Source organism: Schistocerca americana, chromosome 1 (assembly GCF_021461395.2).
Source record: "Schistocerca americana isolate TAMUIC-IGC-003095 chromosome 1, iqSchAmer2.1, whole genome shotgun sequence".
Taxonomy (NCBI): domain Eukaryota; kingdom Metazoa; phylum Arthropoda; class Insecta; order Orthoptera; family Acrididae; genus Schistocerca; species Schistocerca americana.
Window position 1 is genome coordinate 1,017,511,863 of NC_060119.1, and position 17,938 is coordinate 1,017,529,800.

Here is a 17,938-nt window from a genome sequence, read left to right on the forward strand (position 1 = left end):
GGTTCGACTCCTGCCTCGGGCATGGATGTGTGTGATGTCCTTAGATTAGTTCGGTTTAAGTAGTTCTAAATCTAGGGGACTGTTGACCTCAGATGCTAAGTCCCATAGTGCTCAGAGCCATTTTTCAAAGAGTTTATGACTCGCCGTCTCAACACCGTGGCGCTGGCGCCACACTATTCTATTTCGCGAGCTGCAAACCGTCTCGCCAAATTATTTAACATTCAAGCCTTCCAGCCAGTCAGAATGCAGAGCAGGATGTACACATTTCCATTGGCCATTTCCTTTTCCCGTTTAGAGCGCTTTGGAGGCTGCTGTCTCCGCCGGGACTCGTAGTAGCTTATCTGCAACGTTGGAAAACACCCGCTGTCATATGGAGAACACTCGACATCTAGCCAGCCTCGTATGCTCACACAACAACCCATTAGGGAGGATTCGGGAAAAACAAGCCCATCAGCTCCTGGCTGCGGAAGGTCTCCTACCCAAGCAGTAGCCACAGGACGAGCACACAGAGATTGTACAATACTGGAACATGTGAATGCCTCGTCTCTAGTGACTTTATGTCGAAATGCTGGTGATTTACTTTTCTTGAAGAATGGTGTTATATGTGCCATCTGGTGCTGTTGCGGGCAAGGAAAGTATTTAAGCGGAGGAGAGGTAGAGTTGAATGCAGACAGCACACACACACACACACACACACACACACACACACACACATACACACAGTAACAAGTAGCTAAGATGAATGGATGTGGATCCAGTAACTACCTATTGTAGTACATCATTATGTGAGCAACCAAGATTGTACGCCCAAATGTGGCACCAACATCCAAAGATATCTTATTAATTACTTACCTTATCCAGCGATTATTTATTTTATCTATCTCTAAACACATTTACTCGCTTCAGTTAAGTTACTTTATTTATTCTGTAGAAGTTTTCTAATCAATGCAGACACATGTAATTCACATAATTATCTGAAATTAGTTGTACGAGAATCCTCAATATGAAATAAAACCGAACAAACAATGCAGACCCTCAGATTTAGCCACAAATCAAACTAACAACTCACACACACCTCAAAGGTTTGCAACCAACTAGGCTAAACCAGCTTCTCAAACAATATAACTCTGTGGAATTGGCATTGTCATACCTACAGCCTTCGCCTAAATCTCTTGATCCTAAACCCCCTTTTCTTCTGTATGTAACTCCTGTAATCACCTTAACACCTATTATTGTTTACCATCTACTTGAATAAGCAAATACGACATCCATATATATATACTAAAGCAAAATCTTCGTAATTTGTAAAATGCGAGTAATATGTAAGACTTGAATTTTCAATTTAATTTTTTTTTCTTTTTATAAAATGTCAAATAGTTAATTTAATTTTAAATTTAATTTTTTTTCATATTATAGAACACGAACTTTCAAATTTTTGTAAAGTTTCACTAACTGCACTCGTACAAAAAATATGAAATAAATAAGTTGTACATGTATACTAGTTGGCTGAAACGAGCATTCTGCAAGCTCTCCTGCTTCACCCGCATAGTGTGGAAAAAAATGATATCGTTTTAGCTTCGACACGGGCCACAAATGGAAAAATCCCCTGACATAAGCTCCTTTGACAAGGGGAATATGTTAAGGTCCGGCATCTAAGAACGTCTGAAAACGACGAGACTGGTCACCTGGTCGCGGGCTACTATAGTATCTACCGTAGGTGGCTGAAACACAGTGACAAAACTTCTAGGCGACAGTGTGTTTGACGTGCGCGCCTTATCACAGAGTGTGAAGATCGGAAGTTGCCCGCTGTGTAAAGCAAGATAGACGGCGATCTGTGGCAGGTCTGGCGCCAGAGTACAGTTCTGGTGCAGGCACGAATCTCGGACCACGCTGTTCAACGCACCGTGTTGATCAAGGGGCTCCACAGTAGACGACCTCTACCTGTTCCCAAGTTGACATAAAGACATCGTCAATTACAATTCCAGTGGGAACAGGATCATCGAGATTGGACCGTGGATCAATGGAGGCATCAATCAATCAGTCGGATGAATCACGTTTCTAGTTAGACCAGATGGATGATCGCTTCTGGAAACGCTATCATCTAGGCGAATGGCTGCTCGTAACAGATACTGCATCAAGGGCACAGACCTTTGGTGACAGTGGTATTCTATGAGCGATATTCACCTGGGCTTCCACGAGACCCAGCGTAATCGAAGGCTCCGCAACAGCTGCGGAGTACATGGACATTACTGAGAAGCTGCATCCTTTATTGCTGCAGGCCTCCCCAAGAGCGATGGCATATTCCAGCAGGATAATTGTCCATGTCACGAGGCCAGAAGTGTTCCTTCAGTGATTGAGGAACGTGCTAGTGAACTCACGTTTACTTTTTTTTTGGTCATCAGTCTACTGACTGATTTGATGCGGCCCGCCACGAATTCCTTTCCTGTGCTAACCTCTTCATCTCAGAGTAGCACTTGCAACCTACGTCCTCAATTATTTGCTTGACGTATTCCAATCTCTGTCTTCCTCTACAGTTTTTGCCCTCTACAGCTCCCTCTAGTACCATGGAAGTCATTCCCTCATGTCTTAGCAGATGTCCTGTCATCCTGTCCCTTCTCTTTATCAGTGTTTTCCACATATTCCTTTCCTCCCCGATTCTGCGTAGAACCTCCTCATTCCTTACCTTATCAGTCCACCTAATTTTCAACATTCGTCTATAGCACCCCATCTCAAATGCTTCGATTCTCTTCTGTTCCGGTTTCCCCGCAGTCCATGTTTCACTACCATACAATGCTGTACTCCAGACGTACATCCTCAGAAATTTCTTCCTCAAATTAAGGCCGGTATTTGATATTAGTAGACTTCTCTTGGCCAGAAATGCCTTTTTTGCCATAGCGAGTCTGCTTTTGATGTCCTTGCTCCGTCCGTCATTGGTTATTTTACTGCCTAGGTAGCAGAATTCCTTAACTTCATTGACTTCGTGACCATCAATCCTGATGTTAAGTTTCTCGCTGTTCTCATTTCTACTACTTCTCATTACCTTCGTCTTTCTCCGATTTACTCTCAAATCATACTGTGTACTCATTAGACTGTTCATTACGTTCAGCAGATGATTTAATTCTTCTTCACTTTCACTCAGGATAGCAATGTCATCAGCGAATCGTATCATTGATATCCTTTCACCTTGTATTTTAATTCCACTCCTGAACCTTTCTTTTATTTCCATCATTGCTTTCTCGATGTACAGATTGAAGAGTAGGGGCGAAAGGCTACAGCCTTGTCTTACACCCTTGTTAATACGAGCACTTCGTTCTTGATCGTCGACTCTTATTATTCCCTCTTGGTTGTTGTACATATTGTATATGACCCGTCTCTCCCTATAGCTTACCCCTACTTTTTTCAGAATCTCGAACAGCTTGCACCATTTTATATTGTCGAACGCTTTTTCCAGGTCGACAAATCCTATGAAAGTGTCTTGATTTTTCTTTAGCCTTGCTTCCATTATTAGCCGTAACGTCAGAATTGCCTCTCTCGTCCCTTTACTTTTCCTAAAGCCAAACTGATCGTCACCTAGCGCATTCTCAATTTTCTTTTCCATTCTTCTGTATATTATTCTTGTAAGCAGCTTCGATGCATGGGCTGTTAAGCTGGTTGTGCGATAATTCTCGCACTTTTCAGCTCTTGCCGTCTTCGGAATTGTGTGGATGATGCTTTTCCGAAAGTCAGATGGTATATCGCCAGACTCATATATTCTACACACCAACGTGAATAGTCGTTTTGTTGCCACTTCCCCCAATGATTTTAGAAATTCTGATGGAATGTTATCTATCCCTTCTGCCTTATTGGACCGTAAGTCCTCCAAAGCTCTTTTAAATTCCGATTCTAATACTGGATCCCCTATCTCTTCTAAATCGACTCCTGTTTCTTCTTCTATCACATCAGACAAATCTTCACCCTCACAGAGGCTTTCAATGTATTCTTTCCACCTATCTGCTCTCTCCTCTGCATTTAACAGTGGAATTCCCGTTGCATTCTTAATGTTACCACCGTTGCTTTTAATGTCACCAAAGGTTGTTTTGACTTTCCTGTAAGCTGAGTCTGTCCTTCCGACAAACATATCTTTTTCGATGTCTTCACATTTTTCCTGCAGCCATTTCGTCTTAGCTTCCCTGCACTTCCTATTTATTTCATTCCTCAGCGACTTGTTTTTCTGTATTCCTGATTTTCCCGGAACATGTTTGTAATTCCTCCTTTCATCAATCAACTGAAGTATTTCTTTTGTTACCCACGGTTTCTTCGCAACTACCTTCTTTGTACCTATGTTTTCCTTCCCAACTTCTGTGAGGGCCCTTTTTAGAGATGTCCATTCCTCTTCAACTATACTGCCTACTGCGCTATTCCTTATTGCTGTATCTATAGCGTTAGAGAACTTCAAACGTATCTCGTCATTCCTTGGTACTTCCGTATCCCACTTCTTTGCGTATTGGTTCTTCCTGACTAATATCTTGAACTTCAGCCTACTCTTCATCACTACTATATTGTGATCTGAGTCTATATCTGTTGCTGGGTACGCCTTACAATCCAGTATCTGATTTCGGAATCTCTGTCTGACCATGAAGAAATCTAATTGAAATCTTCTCGTATCTCCCGGCCTTTTCCAAGAATACCTCCTCCTCTTGTGATTCTTGAACAGGGTATTCGCTATTACTAGCTGAAACTTGTTACAGAACTCAATTAGTCTTTCTCCTCTTTCATTCCTTGCCCCAAGCCCATATTCTCCTGTAACCTTTTCTTCTACTCCTTCCCCTACAACTGCATTCCAGTCGCCCACAACTATTAGATTTTCGTCCCCCTTTACATACTGCATTACCCTTTCAATATCCTCATACACTTTGTCTATCTGTTCATCTTCAGCTTGCCACGTCGGCATGTATACCTGAACTATCGTTGTCGGAGTTGGTCTGCTGTCGATTCTGATTAGAACAACCCGGTCACTGAACTGTTCACAGTAACACACCCTCTGCCCTACCTTCCTATTCATAACGAATCCTACACCTGTTATACCATTTTCTGCTGCTGTTGATATTACCCGATACTCATCTGACCAGAAATCCTTGTCTTCCTTCCACTTCACTTCACTGACCCCTACTATATCTAGATTGAGCCTTTGCATTTCCCTTTTCAGATTTTCTAGTTTCCCTACCACGTTCAAGCTTCTGACATTCCACGCCCCGACTCGTAGAACGTTATCCTTTCGTTGATTATTCAATCTTTTTCTCATGGTAACCTCCCCCTTGGCAGTCCCCTCCCGGAGCTCCGAATGGGGGACTATTCCGGAATCTTTTGCCAATGGAGAGATCATCATGACACTTCTTCAATTACAGGCCACATGTCCTGTGGATACACGTTACGTGTCTTTAATGCAGTGGTTTCCATTGCCTTCTGCTCCTCATGTCGTTGATCATTGCTGATTCTTTCGCCTTTAGGGGCAATTTCTCACCCCTAGGACAAGAGAGTTTACTTCTTAACCACCAAATTCACCTGATCTGAAGCTGATCAAACACGTCTGGGATGCTACAGGGCGTCAGTTTGGCTTCCAAACCTCCGATGCGTTATTTATGGGAATTAGCTTACCTGTGGGTAGACGTCTAGAGATCATAATGTTTTAACTCATCGGTGAATTAGGATGCAGCGACTAAAAAATTGAAAATGTTAATTAACTCTGCGTTTGTTGTTGGTTTAATCCTCAGTTCTTATACTGGTTTGACGCAGATGTCCATTCCCGTTGCTTGCGAGCTATTTGTCTCCATTTCAGCGTAGCTGCTGCATTCTACATCATCGACAAGCTGTCTTTATAAACTGATATTTAGACATGTTCCCTTCAACTACCGTCTTCAGTATCGAGTCATATCGTCATATGGACCGATCCATTATTAAACATTTTGTTCTTGTTGGTTCACTGCAAACTCTCTTCGTGGCTTAGTTCATCAAACCAACTAATCTCAAATGGTCTCATGTATCACAACATTTCAAAAGCTTCCAATCATACCCACGCTTTTCCCATGCATCTACGTCTACATACATACTCCGCAAGCCACCATACGGTGCACAGAGGAGGGTACCTTCTGCTAGTAGTATTCATTTTCTTTCGTGTTCAACTCGCAAACAAAGCAGAGCGAGGGAAAAACGACTGGCCTCCATGCGAGCTCTAATTTCTCTTTTTTCCTTCTCGTCGTCCTCACGTGATATGAAATATCAGCGCAAATTCCGCTGCAGAGTGAAAATCTCATTCTGGAAATATCCCCCAGGCTGGCTAAGCCATGTCTCCGCAATATCCTTTCTTGTAGGAGTGCTAGTTCTGCAAGGTTCGCAGGAGAGCTTCTGTGAAGGTTGGAAGGTAGGAGACGAGGTACTGTAGAATTGAATACGTGAGGACGACTCGTGAGTCGTGCATGGGTAGCTCAGATGGCAGAGCACTTGCCCGCGAAAGGCAAAGGTCCCGAGTTCGAGTCTCGGTCCGACACAAAGTTTTAATTTGCTAGGAAGTTTCAGCTTCAAATGCTATGTATCTAAAGTTTCTCTATAGTGTTACGTTAAAAGAACGTAGTCGTTCCGTCCAGCGACGTGTCATTTCCGTTGAATCGTCTGTTTATATGCGTGAATGAATAATGCCATGGAAAAATAATGGGCCTAGCCTTTAACTAAGTAAATAAAGTAGCAAAAATGTTCTTCAACAGTGCGATAGGAACGTCATTCTACCATTCAACACTTGCTTGTAATGACAGATTTGTAACAAAGTAACACAGTAACGTCTGAAGTGACGAAACGGATTCTAACAGTGTGTGTGGACTTGCTGAGGTTCATATTGCTGCAGAACAGTCAGTATTGTAAAGGCTTTTTTTTATTTCAGTAATGATAATAATATTACAGTGAAGTGGTAATGCAATCTTTATTTGTGCCTTTAGTGCTCTAAAGCTACTCTTGACAGTAATTAAAATCCTGTGTACCAAATGCGACAGTGTTCATATTGGCGCAATCACTGAGTAACGATCGTTCCACACAGTAATACAATGCTTTCTTACAAGATTAAGCATCATACCTGCAATCGAAATATTACATTTACAGCACATATGACCTATCAGAACCTGGACTAAAATGGTTCAAATGTCTCTGAGCACCATGGGACTTAACATCTGAGGTCATCAGTCCCCTAGAACTTAGAACTACTTAAACCTAACTAACCTAAGGACATCACACACATCCATGCCCGAGGCGGGATTTGAACCTGCGACCGTAGCGGTCGCACCGTCCAAATTGAAGCGCCTAGAACCGCTCGGCCACAGCGGCCAGCGAACTTTGACTAACTCGTGAAACAAAACCTTTACTTTCCTATGTATCTTCAATGTGTTGTAGATAGCACCCTTCTACAAAACACAAAAAGATTAGCAGTGGAGCTTTACGGAATGTGATTCGTGTATTGCAGTGATGATAGAGCGTCTCCATTTATCCCAATGTTACTTATAATTTAATGTGGGCTGGTATGGCAACCCATATACGTTAGAGTTTTGTACAAAGATCACGGAATAGCATCATACAGAAGCTGAGTGGTACCTGATGGGGCGCAAGAGCTACGGCACTGCGATGTGCTGCCTTAGGGCTGGTATTCTGTTGCTGAATACTGTGCCCCAGTGTGGCTCAATAGCACACATGTGAGAAAAATTGACGTGTATCTAAATGCAGCAATGAAGACAATAACAGGCTGCATCATATCTTCTCCTCTATACTGGTTACCACCTCTAAGCAACTTTGCGTCACGCCCTCCTCAAGGAATACCAAAAATTACTTAAAATCCCAGACTTTCCAATACACTCTGACGTTCCTGCACTCCGAATGAGCCGATTAAAATCTAGGCAGCCATGTGTCCTACTGGCAGAATCGCTACAGACAGCTACGTTCAGTAGCAACAAAAAGTTGGCATAAATGTGGAACACTATTGTTCATGAGGAACATCAGACCCTCCAAAGACCTGACACAAGGCTAGCCGGTATGGAACTAACGCGACGTGCCTGAAAAACAAGTAATAGGGTCCTTACAGGCCACGGCATCTGCGCTGAAAACCTCTACCGATGGGGAAGGGCTTCATCTTCTCAGTGTGATTGTGGAACTGAACACCAGACGATTCACCACACTGAAACAAGCTGTAGCTGAAGAACCTACGATGGGAAGTTGGATGATTTCTTTGAAGTGACAGAGGCAACCCTTGAATGGATCGACAAATTATATATTAAATTTATAGACTTATTTTTTTAAAATTATAAATTATGAAATTAATATATATTTGAAAGGGGCTCTGAGCACTATGGGACTTAACATCTATGGTCATCAGTCCCCTAGAACTTAGAACTACACTCCTGGAAATGGAAAAAAGAACACATTGACACCGGTGTGTCAGACCCACCATACTTGCTCCGGACACTGCGAGAGGGCTGTACAAGCAATGATCACACGCACGGCACAGCGGAAACACCAGGAACCGCGGTGTTGGCCGTCGAATGGCGCTAGCTGCGCAGCATTTGTGCACCGCCGCCGTCAGTGTCAGCCAGTTTGCCGTGGCATACGGAGCTCCATCGCAGTCTTTAACACTGGTAGCATGCCGCGACAGCGTGGACGTGAACCGTATGTGGAGTTGACGGACTTTGAGCGAGGGCGTATAGTGGGCATGCGGGAGGCCGGGTGGACGTACCGCCGAATTGCTCAACACGTGGGGCGTGAGGTCTGCACAGTACATCGATGTTGTCGCCAGTGGTCGGCGGAAGGTGCACGTGCCCGTCGACCTGGGACCGGACCGCAGCGACGCACGGATGCACGCCAAGACCGTAGGATCCTACGCAGTGCCGTAGGGGGCCGCACCGCCATTTCCCAGCAAATTAGGGACACTGTTGCTCCTGGGGTATCGGCGAGGACCATTCGCAACCGTCTCCATGAAGCTGGGCTACGGTCCCGCACACCGTTAGGCCGTCTTCCGCTCACGCCCCAACATCGTGCAGCCCGCCTCCAGTGGTGTCGCGACAGGCGTGAATGGAGGGACGAATGGAGACGTGTCGTCTTCAGCGATGAGAGTCGCTTCTGCCTTGGTGCCAATGATGGTCGTATGCGTGTTTGGCGCCGTGCAGGTGAGCGCCACAATCAGGACTGCATACGACCGAGGCACACAGGGCCAACACCCGGCATCATGGTGTGGGGAGCGATCTCCTACACTGGCCGTACACCACTGGTGATCGTCGAGGGGACACTGAATAGTGCACGGTACATCCAAACCGTCATCGAACCCATCGTTCTACCATTCCTAGACCGGCAAGGGAACTTGCTGTTCCAACAGGACAATGCACGTCCGCATGTATCCCGTGCCACCCAACGTGCTCTAGAAGGTGTAAGTCAACTACCCTGGCCAGCAAGATCTCCGGATCTGCCCCCATTGAGTATGTTTGGGACTGGATGAAGCGTCGTCTCACGCGGTCTGCACGTCCAGCACGAACGCTGGTCCAACTGAGGCGCCAGGTGGAAATGGCATGGCAAGCCGTTCCACAGGACTACATCCAGCATCTCTACGATCGTCTCCATGGGAGAATAGCAGCCTGCATTGCTGCGAAAGATGGATATACACTGTACTAGTGCCGACATTGTGCATGCTCTGTTGCCTGTGTCTATGTGCCTGTGGTTCTGTCAGTGTGATCATGTGATGTATCTGACCCCAGGAATGTGTCAATAAAGTTTCCCCTTCCTGGGACAATGAATTCACGGTGTTCTTATTTCAATTTCCAGGAGTGTACTTAAACCAAACTACCCTAAGGACATCACACGCATCCATGCCCGATGCAGGATTCGAACCTGCGACCGTAGCGATCTCGCGGTTCCAGACTGAAGCGCCTAGAACCGCACGACCACAACGGCCGGCAACACTTCTCCAACTTCAGCGTGTGGATATGCGAACCTGCATATAAGAGTAGTATGTTTTCGAATGTGTGTGAAATCTTATGGGACTTAACTGCTAAGGTCATCAGTCCCTAAGCTTGCACACTACTTAACCTAAATTATCCTAAGGACAAACACACACACACCCATGCCCGAGGGAGGACTCGAACCTCCGCCGGGACCAGCCGCACAGTCCATGACTGCAGCGCCCGAGACCGCTCGGCTAATCCCGCGCGGCTATAAGAGTGGTGGTGGGGGTACAAACGTGTAAGTAATTCACGCCTGTGGAAGCACTGCTTTAAAAGACCATATTTTTACTTGAGTTAGCGATTGTCGTTCCTGTTCGATCGTCGTAAAGAAAAAAAAATGCTATTCCATGTTGCAGAAAAAAAAGCACTCCGTCTTCAGGCCACAAGTTGCCCATCGGGACCATCCGACCGCCGTGTCATCCTCAGATGAGGATGCGGATAGGAGGGGCATGTGGTCAGCACACCGCACTCCAGGTCGTTATGATGGTTTTCTTTGACCGGAGCCGCTACTATTCGGTTGAGTAGCCCCTCAGTTGGCATCACGGGGCTGAGTGCACCCCGAAAAATGGCAACAGCGCATGGCAGCCCGGATGGTCACCCATCCAAGTGCCGTCCACGCCCGACAGCGCTTAACTTCGGTGATCTGACGGGAACCGGTGTAACCACTGCGGCAAGACCGTTGCCATGTTGCAGAATACTAATAATGAAATAAATGCTTCGCTACCCTATTCAAGCCGTTGTTTCCGGGCCCCGACTCACTTGTTCACTGCATCAGGCGATCCCTCAGACTAACTGCCTACACGCGTTTTCTGCATCGACAAAAGCTCGCTCATTTCTCTCACCCAAAGAACATCCCTGCGATACGTATGATCTTAGACCCAGCAGAGACGAGTAATGGTAAGATTGATGCAGTGCAGTACAAGTCGCTTCTATGTAAAAAGAGCAACAAATAAAAGTAAATGCTTCTATTTACTACTAAAAACAGTCTTGACCACGATTTATTTATCAAGGTGACCGGTTTCGACCACTGCTGTGGTCATCTTCAGACCGTTGAGTAGCAACCTCTTTCTGTTTGAGAATCACTTGTTCACTGCATTCGTATCGTATTTGTGCAGCATGTAGTATACATGTCAGCTAAAGATTATTGCAGCTTACTCATTGAAAATCGTTTCAATAAAAACATGTTGCTGCTCAATAATACATCGTAAAAAAAAAAAAAGTTGTGAAGTAGTGATTCTCCAACAGAAAGAGGTTCCTACTCAATGGTCTGAAGATGACCACAGTAGTGGTCGAAACCGGTCGCCTTGATAAATAAATCGTGATCAAGACTGTTTTTAATAGTAAATATTTGTAACACATTGGTCACTGCCTGTCCCATAATGTATTCAAAAGTAAATGCTTGTAGTCACGTGACAACGGGCTCTGCGGTTCACACTGTCGAATAATACATCATTTTCTTCTTCGTAAGATAGTTATTCCCGTGTGTTTTGAGGCTTGTGTGTGTCAACAGCACACAAACTCGGAAAGCTAGCAAGCCTTGCCTCACGGGACACGGCGCGAGTGCGGCTGCGGAACAGGAACGAAACTGGTCCCCGTAGGCCGGCAGGAAGCGCGGGCAGCCGCTGATAAACAGCCAATCGTGCGGCGCGCCGGGGGCAGATGACAGCGGCTGCGGACACCGGAAGCGAAAGGTGTTTCTTCAGGAGCGATAGCCGGCACGCGCGCCGCCGAACATCTGCTGGGGGCGGGGCCACGGCGCGTGCGCCGGGCTCCCCTCCACGCCGCCCGCCGCTTCCCCCACCACCGCGCCCCGCCTGCGCTGCGGTCGGGGTTGCGCTCGCTCCGCCAGTAAGTGCCGTGTTCTGTTCGAGTGAGGTTGTTGTCGGTCTTGCACGCTAGACACACCGGACCCGACTCAGCTCAGCCCCGGCGTTTTGTTTAATGGGGGTGTCGGGTCACGCCGACACAGTACTGTCGCCCATCAGAGGCAGGATGAAGGTGCTCAAGAAATTCAAGAAGCGAATGGGACTAGGTTCGTACCACTGCAGCAGCTCTATTTTGTAACCTGTGATAAACTAATTCTAAGTCTCTGTACTGTATATCTCGATTTTCAAAACAAAAACTTTCCGTGTTTTGACTGTCTGTGATTATATTTTCTCACCTGTCATTCAATTTGCCTGTTTCCAGTTGGTAGTTCCCACTTTTTTTAAAAGCTCCTCTGATTAGCAGAAGGTTGATAGTTTTGGCTGGAAGGAATTCTACGGCGTTTCCTACTCGTCCTTCACTCGAGAATCGCTAGTAGGAAACTTTGTACGTATCGTCACCACGGACGAAAGTGATCCACTTGTTAATGCACGAAAGTTTTCGTCGTTTATCTGGTGCGTGCTGTCTCATCGTGCAGAGGCATCGTTACTGCTTACTCTGTAGGCCTTACCTAAGATTCTAAGATCTTTTGCAGAACCTTGAATGTGCGTGCCGTTAGCATGAAAACTGGAATGGACTGTTCGCATGCTAGTGTTCACCATAATACTTGTTCTTCGCCCTTGCCTGTTCCACGAAACATTGTAGAAAGTTTTTCCACGTGATGACAAAGTGTTCCTGTGCAGTGTCGTTTCTGAGTAATGCTGTGTAGAGATGTTAACCTTAGAGGTTGTGTCCTGGTTGATCTCCGTATCACGGTGGCATCAGCGGATCCATAAAGTTTGCTCTTCCTGCGAGGCTTACGTGTGCCAGAACGGTCGTTCCGTTGGCACAGAGTGGTTGCGTGAGTCACATTCTTAAATTTCGTTGGGAATCCGTAGCAACGCTCAATATTGGATAAGCGGCCGGAACCTTTCGCCGGGCTGCTGACGCATGCAAGCATTTATCAAGCCAGTGTTGAGCCGTACTCGAAGGACAGCAAGGAAGCAGCTGTGTTCCGGCCTCCTTGTCACGTCTTTCAATGTTGCCGGTATGTTCGCTGGTACTGAGTATCGCCTGTATGTAGCGATGCAGAGCGCTCAGTTTTCTTTCATGTCGCTCCGAGGTGATTTACCGTGATGAAAAATTTTCCCCTCGTCAGGCACTCTGAGAGTAGTGTCCTAGGATGTGGTGTGTCGGCTGGAGAACCAGTGCTACTTTTGTGCTGACGATCTTATTTTGGTCTAGCCTGGAAAACGAAGCAAGGACGCGGAAATCGTGTGAGGAGCATGCAGCCATCACCATACTGTGCTGCTGAGGCAAATATTTCGTCAATCCAATGAAATAAAAATAATCGTATGACATAGATGACAGGAGTCACCCACCTGGGGAAGTTGGGTCGCAGAGTTGAATGTGTTTTCAAATGATGCTACACTGAAAAATTTGGATGATATTATTGACGACGACAACGATCCCCGAGCGGAGGAAGGTCTTCGACCCGGCCGGGAATCGAACATGGGCCTTTTATATGGCAGTGAGACACGCTGTCCACTCACCTTACAGTGCGGAACCAATGCTAATGGTGGTGATTTTTTATTTTTGGACAATCTAGTCAGCTGTCTCTGTTCTATGCAAACTAAACTTTTTTTTGACAAACAAGTGCGAGTTTGTTGTTGGGTTAATAGTAAAGAAGTGATTATTCCTAATCGACCGCGTTTGAGCTGTCGTGAAAGAAAACAGAATAGAGCGAATCAGTCTAGATGTAAAGGTTCAGAGAAAGCTATTAGCAAGGCTGGTTGTCAACGTGCGTGCTTAACTTTGTACTACAGTTTCAAACGTAGTGGTAGTCCAAATATGAACAAAGTTGCGGCTGGCGTTTAGCACATTCGCAGGTAATTTCGCAGGCGTAATTCACGTTAAGTGCTCTAAGTCAATATCTGGTGCCTAGTGAAAATTTATTTGCTGTTAAAGGTGAAAATCCTAATAGACAATGAACTGGGCCGTTTGTCTTCCGTATTAGTTCCTTAGACATTGCTCGCTAACTACTTTTCACAGCTCTGCCGTTTCGTGTTGTGCTGTTTCTGTTACTCAGGCATGGGGTGGATGAGTCGCTCTTTGCTTATTTAATTCCTTTCGTACGAATATTCCTCTAGTCAAATGTAATACACTGGTATCTTTCAAAATGTATGATAAGCTCTAGCAGCCATGGGACGGCGGTGGTATGGAGACTTCTTCAGTTTTGTCCTGAGGCAACTTCACTTGCACCAAAATGACATTTTTCAGTCTTGACAAATTCAGACGCACCGGGAAAGAAAGACGTCTCTAGGGCGACGCTCTTACTGCCGGCTGCGATATCCGTCCGTCTGTCATATCCATTGTTGTACTGTCAGCCTCCAGGCCGTATCTGATAATTGTGGTTTGTGCTGCCAAAGTAGGCATCTCGTTTTGTTACCGCTAAATAGGTGTCATGGTCATGGTTACGATCAGAGAGTTGAAATTGCAATAATTCAGACAGGCATATTTCGTTGTGACATCTTTCCACGAAATTTTGATTACAGACTTTCTCCTCTGAATATCTGCCACCTCAGCTGAGTGGTCAGTGTGTCTGCCTCCCATTCATCAGGCCCAGGTTAGATTCCCGGTTGCGTCTGAGATCTTATGTGGTCGGGGACTGGGTGTTGTCTTGCCGTCATTAATGCATTATCGACACGCAAGGCGCCCAATCCAGCGGCTACTGAAAGGACTTCGGCGACCGAACTTCCTCAGGTGGGGACTCCCAGCCATCAATCCCATACGATCATTTCTTCTCAAAATAGTTTGTTGCCAGCCTGCATAAGGAGAAATGATCAACAGGAGAAATCAGAGCTCGTACAGAACGATTAAAATGTTCATTTTTCCCACGGTCTGTTGGTGTGGAACGGTAGAAAAAGTCTGAAGATGGTTCGAAGAACCTCTGCCAAACTTTAGTGTGTGAATTGCAGAGTAGTCGCGTGGATTTGCTGGTCACGCTAACATTTAGTTCTTGTTAGGAAAAGTACATTCGTAAGACATGATTTGCTGATAGTCACTCAAGAGTAAGTTCCTGGAATTGGACGCCACTTCGGTGACTAGCGCGCCGTTATCCTACAGTAAGATTCCTACCAGGGAAAGGGGACCTACAGTTTAACGTGGAGCCACATGTCGTTCCCGGCATATATCGCTGAGCTAGCGTAAAGGCAGGCTAAAAAAAACTCCAGTGGCCGATCGGGATTCGATCCCGCAATCTCACGATCTCCAGGCTCGCATTTTACTAGATCGTACCGTAGACCGTTTCCGTGATTTCGTACGGTATGTGCTTATGGATGGGTATTGGAGTTAATCTGGAGTGTGGTCAATATTTGAGGCCCCTGTTAACTTGATCGGAATGTGGTGCCTACCCGCTCGGTGTAGGCTCAGCAGTTTTGACACGGCCGCGGTTCCGCTGGCAGAGAACATCCGGACGGCGGGCCCTCTGGAGCGTGTCGCGGCTGCTCGGCCAGACCGTCAGCGGCCGCGCACCGCCGCCAGAGCGTGCCGTTCACACGCCGCGGCGGGCTCGCTCCGATCCACGGCAGCTAGCAGTCTCGTTCACTTCCACTACCAGCGGCCCGGCGATAGCCAGTATAGCCCCAGGTTCGAATCTTGTGCTTCTCAAGTTCCCTACACACGCACCGACCGACAAATTTGACGTGTGTAGGCGTTCCGACCGACACACATTCCTTGTGGGACCACTCGACAACCGACTCACACTCCACCCAACAAACTGTGCCGTGTGTAGCGCTGTAGTGCCGACCTCCCGACAACGTTCGACTTTTGTCACTGCGTGCGGTATGAAATGCTGTTCTAATGTGCATGACAGGATGAGGCGGGCGAAACTTCGACAGAGTTTCTGGAGAAATTTAAAGACTGCACATGTTTGTGGGAAACGCTGTGGGAGGAGTGCAGCAATACAGATGCAAGACATGACGCACTTTCTTCATTCTTTAACAAATCCATAATGGTTTCGTGTGGCACATAATCACTCTTTCTGTATTTTTGTTTTTGGGTTTTATTTCCGATACTTGTTGGGTATGAAATCTAAAAGCAGGTACATAGACAATCTACGGACGTTAATTCGTGAAATAAACGATATTTGATTCAATGTGATGAAATTTAAAATCGTCTATATCCAGGCCTTCTGCTGTTAAGAGAAGTGTGGGATTTTTTTACAGGTCTAGCAGCTGCTAAATGCTTCATTTCTTATGTATCTTTGTCTTTATTAGGTGACTGCACCACCAGCATGTTGAGTATTTCTCGAATTTGAAATACAGGTCATCTTTTATGCTACATACAGTTTTTACACGAACGTCTTTCGTTTTGTGTTATGATCTATTTTCTAAATCAACTATAAATCTCGTCGCAGGGTTGATAAATCATTTCAGTTAATTGTGGGGATACAACAGAACTGAATTTCAGGTCCTCTTAACTTACGCCAGTGGCTTGCAGCCTCTCTGGCTATGTCTTCTTATTAAGAATGGTCTGATGACCAGCAGCTTCGAAATGCACGATTCATCCATTCATACATAATTACGAAAATATCCTGATCGCAACTGCTTAGCAGAACGTCGGTGAATCTCTTTCCTCGATTTAGCCACTTTCGTCTACAGCTGACTTTCGGGGTTTCTTTGGTCTTATCTCTAAAACAGCCAAGGCAAAGCCCTGTTTTTGTTTTTGTAAAAACAAGTGGGATCTCTAACATAAACACAGTGAACTTAAGATGAAGAAATCACAAGGCAGCGCTGTAATCTCAGTGCAGTCGGTCGGGACATTTGTAGGCTGTCAGGAAATTGGTCGGTCGGCCGACAAACTGGTGCGTGTATAGGAGCCTTATAGTACATGACGTATGACCAGGTTGAGAGTCCCAGTCGGGCCGATTAGGATCGTCGGCGTGGTTCTGTCCCATTCCGACTAACCTTAGCTCTTCTTCCCAGTGCTACTCCTTTGTCCGTAGCCATTGTTTGCCTTTCTCATAGTTTCTGCTGTGAGACAATGCAATCATGTGCCGTAATGAGATGATCCTCCGAATATGGGACATCTTCTGAAGGAATAATGGTACAAAGTATGTGCCATAGTAATGTTTGGTGAGGGCTATGAGCACAAATAAGCTGTAAGTAAAGATTTAGGCTATGAGCACAAATAAGCTGTAAGTAAAGATTTAAGCCTGCTATCACCGGCACGCTTTCCTCGTGAAAGAGTTAAACTACTTTCACTCTCCTTGCTTGCTGCACACAGCTTTGCAGTGTATTGCGTTAAGTGGTAGCCTGCTTGCTGGTGCTTCGGTATACGGGAAGGTATCGAAGTCGGGTGACTGTAGGATAATACCGAATGACTTAAACGATATTTCTTTGGTGTGATGAACGTCAGCTTCATCTAAATACAGAAAAACGTAAGTTAAGGCGGATGAGTAGGAAAAACAAATCTGTAATGTTCCAATAAAGCAGTTGTAGTGTCCTGTCACCTCAGTGACGTCATTTAAATATCGGTTTATTGGGAGTTAGGAACGTGTGGTTCGCCTGTAAAGGAGACCGCGTGTAGGAAGATAGTGCGACCTATTCTTGAGTACTACTAGAGTGTTTAGGATCCGTACCAGGTCCGATTAAAGGAAGATATCGAAGCATTTCAGAGGCGGGCTGCTAGATTTGTTCGAACAACACGCAGGTATTAAGATGATGCTTCGGGATCTCCAATTGGAATCTTTGGAGGGAAGGCAACGCTCTTTTCGAGGAACACTGTTGAGAAAATTTCGAGAACCGGCATTTGAAGCAGACTGCAGAACGATTGTACTGTCGCCTACATACATCTTCGCGTAAGAACCACGGAGGCATACAATAGTTTCCCTTTCTGTGAGAACGGAAGAGAAGGGAATGTCTAGTAATGGTGCAGGGTTTCCCCAACGCACACCGTACAGTGGTTTGTGTCGTCTGTCTGTAGATCTAGAAAATATTCTAGACGCTAACGTTTTAACTAAGTTTATTTGTCCT

At 45.7% G+C, this 17,938-nt stretch overlaps 1 protein-coding gene and 1 pseudogene across 2 annotated transcripts in view; one reads left to right on the top strand and one right to left on the bottom strand.

The window, feature by feature from the left end:
• Window positions 1-17,938, top strand: part of LOC124616288 (protein neuralized) — an 854,641-nt gene that overhangs the window by 762,056 nt on the left and 74,647 nt on the right. Inside the window, exon 1 of one of the 2 annotated variants that reach the window (XM_047144602.1) lies at window positions 11,866-12,033. The exons of the other annotated variant lie outside the window; for it this stretch is intronic. Coding sequence (XP_047000558.1) covers window positions 11,943-12,033 — 91 coding nt within the window. The 5' untranslated portion in view covers window positions 11,866-11,942. Of the gene's footprint in view, window positions 1-11,865; window positions 12,034-17,938 lie in introns of those variants that run through there. 2 annotated transcript variants of the gene reach the window in all.
• On the bottom strand, window positions 10,568-10,685 carry LOC124557061 (annotated as a pseudogene).